Source organism: Oncorhynchus keta, chromosome 1 (assembly GCF_023373465.1).
Source record: "Oncorhynchus keta strain PuntledgeMale-10-30-2019 chromosome 1, Oket_V2, whole genome shotgun sequence".
NCBI lineage: Eukaryota > Metazoa > Chordata > Actinopteri > Salmoniformes > Salmonidae > Oncorhynchus > Oncorhynchus keta.
In genome coordinates, this window is record NC_068421.1 from 60,426,383 (window position 1) to 60,440,415 (window position 14,033).

The 14,033-nt window shown below is 44.8% G+C and overlaps 1 protein-coding gene across 1 annotated transcript in view; it reads right to left on the minus strand.

Annotated features, from left to right (window-relative positions):
* Positions 1-7,636: 7,636 nt before the first annotated feature.
* lingo3a (leucine rich repeat and Ig domain containing 3a) overlaps positions 7,637-14,033 on the minus strand; it is a 39,337-nt gene continuing 32,940 nt past the window's right edge. Inside the window, exon 2 of the mRNA XM_035779638.2 lies at positions 7,637-12,480. Coding sequence (XP_035635531.1) covers positions 10,610-12,430 — 1,821 coding nt within the window. The 5' untranslated portion in view covers positions 12,431-12,480 and the 3' untranslated portion in view covers positions 7,637-10,609. The remainder of the gene's footprint in view (positions 12,481-14,033) is intronic.

Genomic DNA, 14,033 nt, shown 5'->3' on the forward strand with positions numbered 1-14,033 from the left:
TCACATGTCCTGTGGTTACATTTGCTTCTCTCTGGCGGCTGGCTGTGATTCGCTGCAGACCCTTACACAGGAGTATCATTTTTGAGGCTGTCACATAGTTGTGTCTACTGATACTACATTCTCATCTACTGCTCATATACATATACAGTGGGGCAAAAAAGTAATTAGTCAGCCACCAATTGTGCAAGTTCTCCCACTTAAAAAGATGAGAGAGGCCTGTAATTTTCATCATAGGTACACTTCAACTATGACAGACAAAATTAGAAAAAAAAATAATGAATTCATTTGCAAATTATGGTGGAAAATAAGTATTTGGTCACCTACAAACAAGCAAGATTTCTGGCTCTCACAGACCTGTAACTTCTTCTTTAAGAGGCTCCTCTGTCCTCCACTCGTTACCTGTATTAATGGCACCTGTTTGAACTTGTTATCAGTATAAAAGACACCTGTCCACAACCTCAAACAGTCACACTCTAAACTCCACTATGGCCAAGACCAAAGAGCTGTCAAAAGACACCAGAAACAAAATTGTAGACCTGCACCAGGCTGGGAAGACTGAATCTACAATAGGTAAGCAGCTTGGTTTGAAGAAATCAACTGTGGGAGCAATTATTAGGAAATGGAAGACATACAAGACCACTGATAATCTCCCTCGATCTGGGGATCCACGCAAGATCTCACCCCGTGGGGTCAAAATGATCACAAGAACGGTGAGCAAAAATCCCAGAACCACAAGGGGGACATAGTGAATGACCTGCAGAGAGCTGAGACCAAAGTAACAAAGCATACCATCAGTAACACACTACACCGCCAGGGACTCAAATTCTGCAGTGCCAGACGTGTCCCCTGCTTAAGCCAGTACATGTCCAGGCCCGTCTGAAGTTTGCTAGAGAGCATTTGGATGATCCAGAAGAAGATTGGGAGAATGTCATATGGTCAAAATATAACTTTTTGGTAAAAACTCAACTCGTCGTGTTTGGAGGACAAAGAATGCTGAGTTGCATCCAAAGAACACCATACCTACTGTGAAGCATGGAGGTGGAAACACCAGGACGACTGATCCGTGTAAAGGAAAGAATGAATGGGGCCATGTCTCGTGAGATTTTGAGTGAAAACCTCCTTCCATCAGCAAGGGCATTGAAGATGAGACGTGGCTGGGTCTTTCAGCATGACAATGATCCAAAACACACCGCCCGGGCAACGAAGGAGGGGCTTCGTAAGAAGCATTTCAAGGTCCTGGAGTGGCCTAGCCAGTCTCCAGATCTCAACCACATAGAAAATCTTTGGAGGGAGTTGAAAGTCCGTGTTGCCCAGCAACAGCCCCAAAACTTCACTGCTCTAGAGGAGATCTGCATGGAGGAATGGGCCAAAATACCAGCAACAGTGTGTGAAAACCCTGTGAAGACTTACAGAAAACGTTTGACCTCTGTCATTGCCAACAAAGGGTATATAACAAAGTATTGAGATAAACTTTTGTTATTGACCAAATACTTATTTTCCACCATAATTTGCAAATAAATTTATTAAAAATCCTACAATGTGATTTTCTGGATTTTTTTTTTCATTTTGTCTGTCATAGTTGAAGTGTACCTATGATGAAAATTACAGGCCTCTCTCATCTTTTTAAGTGGGAGAACTTGCACAATTGGTGGCTGACTAAATACTTTTTTGCCCCACTGTATAATACTGGATTAAAATATGATGTAGTTCCTCTTTCTCGGCTGCTAAGTGTGTGACTGTGAGTGAGTTGGCTTGGCCCTCCCTCACGCATCTTTGGTTCATTGGTTGACATTGCGTGTCTGATTGACCGGAACAACAGGTGAGGCTGTTAGTCTGAGCAGACAGTCAGAACAAATGTGTGCGCTTGAGCATTTAGGCCTATATTATTATTATTTTTTTTTTTCGTTCTTTAAATGAGTCAATTCTATTAATTTAAATATTTTGATTATTCATATGTTAATTAAAAAAAATATTTTTACAAATAGATTCGGCTCTTCTGATATGCGAGGCGGCTCCCAACGTTCACCTACAAGAGCCAGCTCTTAGAGCCGACTCGTTCGCGAACAACCCGTCACTACAGTCAGCGTATCCCCATGCTAAAATGATGGGTGATTGTCGATGGCTGACAGGCACTACAATGAACAGAAATCTCATTTGCCAACAAAAATAACAGCTAACGACAGTGCAAAACCATTTACAAATGTTTTTGGAAACTAGAGAAAGTCAACAATCAACAGTCACTTCGAATCAGCAAAGCATATGAGAATGTCAGAACAGTTCCCACAGCAGCGTCAGATCACCATGACTCAAGTGGTAACAGGGAAGACTGTGGCAAGCGCTGAAAGAATCAAGATGAGGGGTGTTTTACTCAAACTTTTACTCCGCTAACCCTGGCTTTAGTAGGATGGTCGGCACTCTGCTCTCCCCAGTCTGACCTTGGCTTTAGTAGGGTGGTGGGCACTCTGCTTTCCTCAGTCTGACCATGGCTTTAGTAGGATGGTCGGCACTCTGCTCTCCCCAGTCTGACCTTGGCTTTAGTAGGGTGGTGGGCACTCTGCTCTCCTCAGTCTGACCATGGCTTTAGTAGGGTGGTGGGCACTCTGCTCTCCCCAGTCTGACCTTGGCTTTAGTAGGGTGGTCGGCACTCTGCTCTCCCCAGTCTAACCTTGGCTTTAGTAGGGTGGTGGGCACTCTGCTCTCCCCAGTCTGACCTTGGCTTTAGTAGGGTGGTGGGCACTCTGCTCTCCCCAGTCTAACCTTGGCTTTAGTCGGGTGGTCGGCACTCTGCTCTCCCCAGTCTAACCTTGGCTTTAGTAGGGTGGTGGGCACTCTGCTCTCCCCAGTCTAACCTTGGCTTTAGTAGGGTGGTCCACACTCTGCTCTCCCCAGTCTGACCTTGGCTTTAGTAGGGTGGTCGGCACTCTGCTCTCCCCAGTCTAACCTTGGCTTTAGTAGGGTGGTCCACACTCTGCTCTCCCCAGTCTGACCTTGGCTTTAGTAGGGTGGTGGGCACTCTGCTCTCCCAGTCTAACCTTGGCTTTAGTAGGGTGGTGGGCACTCTGCTCTCCCCAGTCTAACCTTGGCTTTAGTAGGGTGGTCGGCACTCTACTCTCCCCAGTCTAACCTTGGCTTTAGTAGGGTGGTCCACACTCTGCTCTCCCCAGTCTGACCTTGGCTTTAGTAGGGTGGTGGGCACTCTGCTCTCCCAGTCTAACCTTGGCTTTAGTAGGGTGGTCCACACTCTGCTCTCCCCAGTCTGACCTTGGCTTTAGTAGGGTGGTGGGCACTCTGCTCTCCCAGTCTAACCTTAGCTTTAGTAGGGTGGTGGGCACTCTGCTGTCCCAGTCTAACCTTGGCTTTAGTAGGGAGGTGGGCACTCTGCTCTCCTCAGTCTGTCTATGGAGAGCGCTGCTCAAAGCACTGAGTGCAATTTGTCAGCTTCGCCCTTTTAAACTCTCTCTCTGTTAATACGGCTCACGAAAGCACAATCTTTCAGAATGTTTTTAGAAATGGAGTACATACAATATCAACCACAACTCAATTTGTAGGTTTTCTGTACTTTATCTCCCTAAAGACTCTTTCAGGAAAGAAATCACAATCTCAAGTATTTTGAAGACAACTTGAGGAAGAAATATCGATTCTCAAATTGAAAGCGATTGATCAGCTTTGAATCTATGGGGGGGTGAGAGAGAAAAAGAGAGAGAGGGGGAATGGGAGTTGCATCTCATGTTGATAGCAAAGCCCCAAGCCTGATGGAGAGGAGAGGTGTGTGTGGGTGAATGTGTGAGTGGATTATGACAGAGCTGTTTGTTCAGTATTATGTATTCTGTTTAAAATCATCCTAAAACTGAGCACATATGACTTTTATTGCTTCATATGAAATTAACTTGAAAGAAAAACATCGCAAAATGTATCGCAGAATTTCAGGAAAGCTGCCACAAAATCAAGCATTTTTGTCAGAAATAGCTTTACAGAAATAAAATAAAAATGAAATCCTGGAGAGACTGTTGAAGGACATAAAGCAACATGAACTGTAAAGCTATCAGTCACAAGTGGAAACATTAACAACTGCAAACAAGTTACGTTATATATTATGTATTTTATTTCAGATGATCTGCTAGTAAGGTTGCTAGCTAGCACTTATAGCAGCTTATAATAACTAGTTAGCTGGCTAGCATTTACTGCTAGTGAAGTTGCTAGCTAGTAAGTTAGCATAAACTAGTGCTAAGTGGGCTAGTCATTATCTAAATGACTTGAATAATCACATTCATAACCATAAGGGGGGGCTAGTTACCCCCTTCACATCTCCTCATAGCGCAGATATTAATGGTGACATATGAAACACCATTTCCCCCCCATATTTGTCTTTACCCCTTTTTTCTCCCCAATTTCGTGGTATCCAATTGGTAGTAGTTAAGTCTTGTCTCATCGCTGCAACTCCTGTATGGACTCGGGAGAGGCGATGGTCGAGAGCCATGCGTCCTCCGAAACACAACCCAACCAAGCCGCACTGCTTCTTGACACAATGCCCATCCAACCCGGAAGCCAGCCGCACCAATGTGTGGGAGGAAACACTGTACACCTGGCGACCCGGCCCGCCATAAGAGTCGCTAGTGTGCGATGAGAGGATATCCCTGCCGGCCAAATCTTCCTAACCCGGACGACGCTGGGCCAATTGTGCGCCGCCCCAGGGACCTCCCGGTCGTGGCCGGCTGCGCCAGAGCCTGGACTCCAACCCAGAATCTCTGGTGGTACTGCGCCACTTTGGAGGCCCCTTCCCCCCCATATTTGATTAAAATAATTAAAATAAGACAACTCGATTTAGCTTTAAAGTATTACTTACTAAATAATTTCTAAATAAAACTGATAAATAGATATTAACAAACTTGTGTGAAATCTAATCGCATAATCTTCTACTGTGGGGTGGGTGGGGCAGTTCCCCCGGTACATAAAAAAAGGCCACTTTTCTAAAAACAACATTTCATGAAATAACTCAAAAAGTGTAAACCGTAGCCATTTATTTCCCTTTATAGTTTAATTAATCCCCTAAGAATGACCTTCAACACATACATTTTTTTTTCTCCAAACGTTGCTTTTTTTGTGTCTTAGCAATTAGACATTGTTCTTAGAGGGGTAAGTTACCCCCCTAGTACCCTACTGATAGCCTATTTATTTGTTTCTTCCTGCAAATCGTCCTCCTAAAAGGTAGGCTATATCCAATAGGCCTATGCCAATTGTAGCAAGTGTCTCTATCATCATTCTTGCTTCTTCAAGTTCAGTAGCCATACATGGGGGGGTCAGGTGAGTGTGTGGTCTCAATTAAATAGAGTAGGCTATAGCTTATGCATGGAGGCAGAAGCACGAGGCAGTTATATTGCCAAGGAAATGTACTTCCTAAATACTTTACTGCATTGCCTGAAAATAGGCCTAAATATTGATCACCCATGTTTTTCTGTCTGAAAATCTTCCCACTCCTAAAAGGTAGGCTATAAAAATAGCTCGTGTGCTGTTTTAACGAAGATGCCAGTTGAGGAGTTGAGGTGCGTTTGTTTCTCAAACTAGACACTCTAATGTACTTGTCCTCTTGCTCAGCTGTGCACCGGGGCCGCACACTCCTCTTTCTATTCTGGTTAGAGCCAGTTTGCAATGTTCTGTGAAGGGAGTAGAACACAGCGTTTTACGAGATCTTCAGTTTCTTGACAATTTCTCGCATGGAATAGCCTTCATTTCTCAGAACAAGAAGAGACTGACAAGTTTCAGAAGAAACTTCTTTGTTTCTAGCCATTTTGACCCTGTAATCAAACCCACAAATTCTGATGCTCCAGATACTCAACTAGTCTAAAGAAGGCCAATTGTATTGGTTCTTTAATCAGCACACCCGTTTTCAGCTGTGCTAACATAATTACAAAAGGGTTGTCTAATGATCAATTAGCCTTTTATAATGATAAACTTGGATTAGCTAACACAACGTGCCATTGGAACACAGGAGTGATGGTTGCTGATAATAGGCCTCTGTACGCCGATGTAGATATTCCATAAATCAGCCGTTTCCAGCTACAATAGTCATTTACAACATTATCAATGTCTACACTGTATTTCTGATCCATTTGATGTTATTTTAAGACACATTCTTTTGCTTTTCTTTCAACAACAAGGACATTTCTAAGTGACCCCAAACTTTTGAATGGTAGTGTAGATACAGAACAAAAATACTTTTAACAACTGGGTCACGACTCTGGCAACCGAACGGATACGAACAAACGACCAGCGGCTTGGGTAACAACCTTAGATTTGTATCGGGACTATATCTTGTGGAAGGAAGAAATAGTGTGAATAAATTAATATAAATAACGTTTTTGATGAAAATGTCATTATTTGAATATGTTGGTAATCCAGGGGTGCAACTTTGGTTTTAGAAGTGGGGGGGACATATTATATATTTATTTTTTATCCAGTCGGATAAACACTCCAAGCAGCCCAACCGACCGCATGTTTCTAAAGCATACCGTTGCCTCGTTTTGTTTGGTTTGGGTTCCGTGTAAGACAGCGCTACAGGGTGACAGGACGGAGAGCTGATTGTCCTTGCAGTGGAAGACCACATGTAACAACACCTGCACAGGATCGGTACATCCGGACATCACACCTGCGGGACAGGTACAGGATGGCAACAACAACTGCCCGAGTTACATCAAGAACGCACAATCCCTCCATCAGTGTTCAGACTGTCCGCAATAGGCTGAGAGAGGCTGGACTGAGGGCTTGTAGGCCTACAGTAAGGCAAGTCCTCACCAGACATCACCGGCAAGAACGTCGCCAATGGGCACAAACCCACCGTCGCTGGACCAGACAGGACTGGCAAAAAGTGCTCTTCACTGACGAGTCACAGTTTTGTCTCACCAGGAGTGAAGGTCGAATTCACGTTTATTGTCGAAGGAATGAGTGTTACACTGAGGCCTGTACTCTGGAGTGGGATCGATTTGGAGGTGGAGGGTGGTGTGGTCTGGGGCTGTGTGTCACAGCATCATCCGACTCAGCTTGTTGTCATTGCAGGCAATCAAAACGCTGTGCGTTACAGGGAAGACATTCTCCTCCCTCATGTAGTACCCTTCCTGCAGGCTCATCCTGACATGACCCTCCAGCATTACAATGCCACCAGCCATACTGCTTGTTCTGTGCATGATTTCCTGCAAGACAGGAATGTCAGTGTTCTGCCATTGTCAGCAAAGAGCCCGGATCTCAATCCCATTGAGCACGTCCGGGACCTGTTGGATCAGAGGGTGAGGGCTAGGGCTACTCCCCCCAGAAATGTCCAGGAACTTGCAGGTGCCTTGGAGTAACGTCTCACAAGAAGAACTGACAAATCTGGTGCAGTCCATGAGGAAGAGATGCACTGCAGTACTTAATGCAGCTGGTGGCCACACCAGATACTGACTGTTACATTTGATTTTGACCCCCCATTGTTCAGGGACACATTATTCCATTTCTGTTAGACACATGTATGTAATCCTATGTTCATACAAATATTTACACATTAAGTTTTCTGAAAATAAATGCAGTTGACAGTGAGAGGACGCTTCTTTTTTTTGCTGAGTTTATATATTTTTATATATAGATAGTATCAGTCAAAACATTTGAACACACCTACTCATTCCAGGTTTATTTGTATTTTTCTATTTTCTACATTATAGAATAATAGTGAAGACATCAAAACTATGATATAACACACAGTTATTGATACTGTATATATATATATATACATATACATTTATTGATACTGTATATATATATATATATATATAATATATAAAACAGTGTGATATATAAAACAGTGTGCTTCTACACCTGCATTGCTTGCTGTTTGGGGTTTTAGACTGGGTTTCTGTACAGCACTTTGATATATCAGCTGATGTAAGAAGGGCTATGTAAATACATTTGATTTGATTTAAATACATTTGATTTGATACAAAATGTCTGGAACTTCTCTGTGACAATGCTGTAGATTCCTATGCTTTCCAGCAGAGGGCAACAAAGGTAAGCTATTTGGGACTGTTGGCAGTGGTGCATTGAGTGAGGGAACAATCTGTGGCGCCAATGACAGCCAAACCAAAGCTTGAAAGAGAGGTAGATGTAGATAGAAACTAGAATAATATTTTTTTTTAATGTACCTTCATTTAACTAGGTAAGTCAGTTAAGAACAAATTCCTATTTACAATGACGGCCTACACCGGCCAAACCTGGACTACGCTGGGCCAATTGTGCACCACCCTATGGGATTCCCAAACATGGCTGGTTGTGATACAGCCTGGAATCGAATGGTGTCTGTAGTGATGCCTCAAGCGCTGTGATGCAGTGCCTTAGACCGCTGCGCCACTCGGGATCCCCAAATCGCTGATCATATATATGCCGTCACTGTTCATACAGCCTAGCTATACTGGGAATATAGAAATACAACATGACATTTTTATACAAAGTGCAGCAATTTCATTAACTGGGAAATGTAATTTCAATTCAATAAAATTTCAAATAATTAATATTTTACAATTCTAAGTCAATTCGATTTCAAATTGTCCAAACAGTCCAATTTCAATTAAATTTCAATTCCATAATTTGACCATTTTGAAATTCAAGTTGAATTCACTCTAAATCCTCCACTTCATGAGTGAATTCAATATTTTAATTGGAATTTTAAATGAAATTGTAATTGTCCCAAACCATGGTTAGCACCCTAAATCCAAATAAGATATTAGGATATACACCAAGCATACATAAACTGACCAGGTGAATCCAGGTGAAAGCTATGATCCCTTATTGATGTCAGTTGTTAAACCCACTTCAATCAGTGTAGATGAAGGAGCAACTCAATATTAGGCAGGTGTTCCTGTTTTGTTCACTCAGTGTATTTTGGGAATGTAAATGCAATTTCTCCTGTGCTGCGGCTCGAGAATAATAATTATGTGCCAGGCACCTGCACAAAGTGCAGAAGGATGATGATTAAATAATTTTTTGCCATTAGCAAGTTTACAAATCCTTAGCAATAACTGCTCTTCCAAAAAATACAATGTACTGCTGTTATAATCAAATTCACATTTGACAAATATTTTAAGAACAGAGTAATCTTCTCTTAGTTCCTGATCCTATTCTAATTTATCTGCAGAAAGCACATGATGTCAGCCTTGTGATTTGGGCAATGAAGGCCCTCTAGCACATCCTGGCTCTGTTCCATTGTGACCTCTCTTCTAGTATCCAAGGTCTCTGTTACATTAGCATTTTCCTGCATATCTGAGACTTGGGTCCTGATGAGAAGCACTGTCCCTGCTGGTCACCAGGCTTCCCACTGCTTCCACAAAATAGCAAACTGATCTGATACACTGCACGCTTGTCCTTCATAAGTTGTTTGGAGAGCACAGAAAGGGCGAATCTCTGCGCCAGGCAATATGTGTTTGCTATGAATGAAATGACTGGCTATTAACCAGTTAGAATAATTAGACTTAGAATAATCCACATAAAATCATCCACAATATGAACAACCACAATAGCTTTGAAAGATTCAAATGTATGACATCTGATGTATATGTCTAACCAATCGATACAGCATGAACAGTCTTTGGAGGAAGCCATGAGACAACGACGAATTAAGAAAGATTATATAGCAAGATATTCAGGAATTGAGACAACTAATCTGTACACCCAACAAAAACCATACAGTATATACAAAACATTTTGTTCACCTTTTCACATGTCAGAGGGGGTGCAGTCTGAGGGCAGGTGTATACTATTTACTGAATACACCAGAACCAGGATATCTGAACCCAAAGGAAATTGTGTATGGTTTTGTGAGTGATCACTCACCTGTACACAAGGTTTCTATATGGTACACAAGGTTTCATTCGTGGTACTTTACATAACAAATCCATTAAAAAAATTGAACGAGTCAAATGTGTAGCAGCATTTCTTGCTTTTGAATGACAGACGAGGTTGGAAGTATCCTGTAATGTAGTTTGCATTAGAAGTCCTTCTGTACGGTGCCCATGGTTATAGCTTGGCAGTGTAGTATACAATACAGACTACTGTTGAGAATCAATGTCAGCTATCTACTGTATGCAAGATCTCTACCTGTGTGGTATTGTGGTAGCTGGATCTCAAATCCGCTATAGTGGGAGAATAGATTCAAACTATATAAATGACCAGTCCTCCTATGGGAAAACAAATAATATCATCTGTTTAAACGAGTGTTGGCATTCAGCGAGCACCCTGTGATTATGTATTCATGAGTGAGGATGGAGGGTGCACTGCAGAGAGACCAGTGGAGCTGTGCAGGGGTCATGTCAATAGGATTTTGGGACATCATTAACTATCATCCAGACTCTTCTGCAGAAGATACACCAATACACAAATAGCAATTGAAAAAAATCGGTCTGTACCAAATCAATTAACCTTTTTTGTTGTTGATACAGCCATTTACAGATTTTAAAAAACGAAGTCTTAGTAATCTGTCTTGGATGAACCCAGTGAGTTGATTTCTGAACTGACAGGGATCAGTATCAAAAAGTCCAAAGTTATTCTGTCCCCGTTTAAGTCTACAAGTAAACAGAGCGGCCCATTTTCTGTCTCAAATCATCTTCATGTTGAACTTACGGGCCCCTCCCTGTCCGCCACTGGCAGCAGGGCCATCTACCTTTCTGAAGGAGTACTCTACTGAGAAGTTATTCTTGTGCTGCCCCCGGCCCCGGCTCCATGCGAACAGCATCAGGAAACAGAAGACCACCACGCCAAGGAACAAGCAACACCCCATGGCTGTGGATATCAGGATTGTCTTGAGGTCCAAGGTGAACTTGAGGAAGACCTTGGTGTCGTTCAGATTGGTCTCGTTGAGGTCACCTGTGTAGTATGTGCGGTTGGCCATGAGCGCTGCGTCCAGAGGCAGCGCGCTCACGGTCAGCGTGGCAAAGTAGGTGGCGTTACCCCCGGCATTGCTGGCGATGCAGATGTAGGTGCCGCTATCAGTCACCTGGGCGTAGCGGATCTCCAGCGTTCCCTCAGGTAGGACGATGACACGTCCAGTGCTCTTGGTAGTGATCCGACGGCGCTGGGGAGATACCCAGAAGATGATAGGTGTGGGCTCTCCCTCTGCCCGGCACACAAAGGACACTACCTGGCCCTCCCTGGCAGTCACAGGCTGCAGCTTCCTGTTGCGTATCTTGGGCTTCTGGCAGGTAAAGTGATCAAAGAGGGCAGAGTCTGAGAAGGCGCTGAGGGCCCTGCCCTGCACCTCCATGGGTCCCGCACACACTGGGGACTTCCCTTCAAAGTTGAGGGTCTTCCTGCGCTGGAGAATCCAAAGCAGGCGGCAGTCACAGGACAGAGGGTTCCCATCTACACGCAGCGTCTCCAGGGTGTTGACAGACTGGAAGGCACCCTCCTCCAGGGTTACCAGGGCGTTAGTGGACAGGTTAAGCAGGCGGATCTGCCGAAGGCCACCAAGGGCGTACGGCTGCACCGTCATCAGGTTGGTGTTGACCAGGTGTAGCTCCTTCAGCCGGACCAGGTCCCTAAGGGCCCAGGACTCCAGCACTGAGATGGGATTGTAGGAGAGATTGAGGCTGGTGAGGTGGGCCAGGCTGCGTAGGGCGGCTGTGGGCACAGAGGTGATGTTAGTGTTGGTGATGGACAGCCAAGACAGGTTGAGGCCCTGGAGGCTGTGGGGGGAGATGTGTTCCAGGAAGGGCCAATGGTCGATCTCCAGACCCCGCAGCCCGCCCAGCTTACGGAAGTTCTGGTCATCCAGGGAGGAGATGCTGAGGTAGCGCAGGCGCAGAGTGACCAGGCTGCGGAGGTAGGAGAGAGACTGGCTGGAGATGGAGGTCAGGTTGCACCTCTCAATGGTGAGCTGCCTCAGACCCACCAGGCCCAGAAATGCCTTGTTGGAGATGTAGACCAGGTCGTTGTCGCCAACCTCCAGGTTCCTCAGGCTCTTTAGATCCTGGAAAGTGAAGTCCAACAGGATGACGATCTTGTTCCCACTCAGGTCTAGTGTGGTGAGGTTGGTGAGGCGTGAGAAGGCGCCCATGGGGACCAGTTTGAGCTGGTTCCCCCTCAGCGACAGCACCCTCAGGTTCTGCAAGCTAGAGAAGGCGTTGGGCTCCAGGACACTGATGATGTTCTCACTCAGGTCTAGCTCCTCCAGCCGAGGGTAGGAGAGGAGGTCGCCATGCTCCACCCAGCGAAGCATGTTCCCACTCATGTCCAGCAGGCGTGTGTCCGAGGAGATGCTGTCGGGGAGGGCAGACAGGCGCTTGCCTTGGCAGGCCACAGACTTGAGCTTGGCCATGCACTCACAGCGCTGGGGACAGCCTTGGCTCTGAGTGGAGGCCACAGTAGTCATCAGCAGCAGGAGCAGGCCAGGCCACCCCATGCCTGGACCGGCTGCCATGCCCCCGCTCTACCTCCGCACCACTGTGGCTGGATCAGTGCACCAGACACCTGTCGACAGGGAGAGATAAGGAGAGAGGGGAGAGAGAGACAGATACAAATGAGTGCATCTCTATTCCCTCCAACAGCTGTGATCAGACACTGTAAATGAGTAAAATTACTATTACAGACTTTAATTACCTCTTTAATTAGCTAGTGCTCTGAGCCCGAGTCTCAGAGGATTACACACCATGGGAAACCTGGCCTAAGTTTCCAGTAAATTATTATTCTGTTTCGAGGCACGACCCCAGAAGATAATGAGAAGTTAATTTACTCATTATGAGTAGGTGAGAAACTGGCGTGATCTAAACATGAGTCTGTCTCACTGACCTATTGTACCCTGTTTGTCGCTCCAACATCAACCACACCGCTGGGCAGAAGATCTAGTGTTCAATCCGGGAGTGAAAATGACTCCTTAGTGTAGCTCGCAGGCAAGATCATACATCATACAAGGCAGTGCTATAAATGTATGAATCAATTATAGACTCAAATATTTCTACAGTTCCAGTGTAATGTAATGTCCTTTGCATGGGGGGGGGGTTAATACTAAGAATTCAGTGAACTCTAACACGGAGTTAGAGTCTCCTCACCTTTGACACAGTATCATATGCACACACCCAACCCCGTCACACCATCACACCCACCACAGGGAGAAGATCAGAGAGGACCAATGACACTCGAGGGGAAACAGAAAATGTCTGATGATTTTCAACTCCCACACGCTGCCGTTTCCGATTACTTAATCATTCTTTTCATGTTCCTAAGATTTACACGCTCTAATTTCAAATTATCTCAAGACGTAGAGAATAAGTATACCCATTAGTCAACCTGTCAGCCTAAAACTGATCATTTATTCTGATCGGTTTAAAGGGATAAATGTGTTTGTACAGTAGACTATAGCTTTGAAGAGACACAGGAAATAGTTTCAGATTACAGTAATCCTCAAAAGCATGTGAACAAAACGATGAGTATAGTAGGACATATTTAGGGCAGCAGTTTGCAAATGCTATCTTGCCAGGCTAAATCATTTTTGGCAGGCTCGGAGGTCCTTTGATTTTTTTTCCCTCGGCAACAGGACTTAGAGGCACATCGCTGCCCAAACCAAGTCATCCCAACAAAGCGCTCGGACTCAACCCCGGTTCAAAATAATCCACTTCTCAAATATGTTATTGTCATTTCAGCTGAGTAAGAATACTCCCACCTATAGAGCCCCTCCACAGAGCACCCCTCCCAAAAGTCAAGAGTAAATAAACTCACAGGTCACATGATCATACCTCTTTTGTCCCCATATCTGGTGGCACTAACAAGCCCCCACCGACCAGCACATGGACCGACCCTGCACTGTTGTTCTGTAGCAGGTGGTGAGTGTGGGTTCTTATAGGACAATTATCTCCAACACAGGAGGACTGAGCTGGGAGAGTCAGCTGGTGTGTCCGTCAGGGCTGGTTCCTGCAAGTGTGTCTTACAGAGCAGGTGTCAATTGTTAGAGTGAGGGGGAGTTGTTAGTGCTGTCTTGGGACGTGATTAATGGACTGACTAGAACTTCTCCAACTGTCCACGCAACA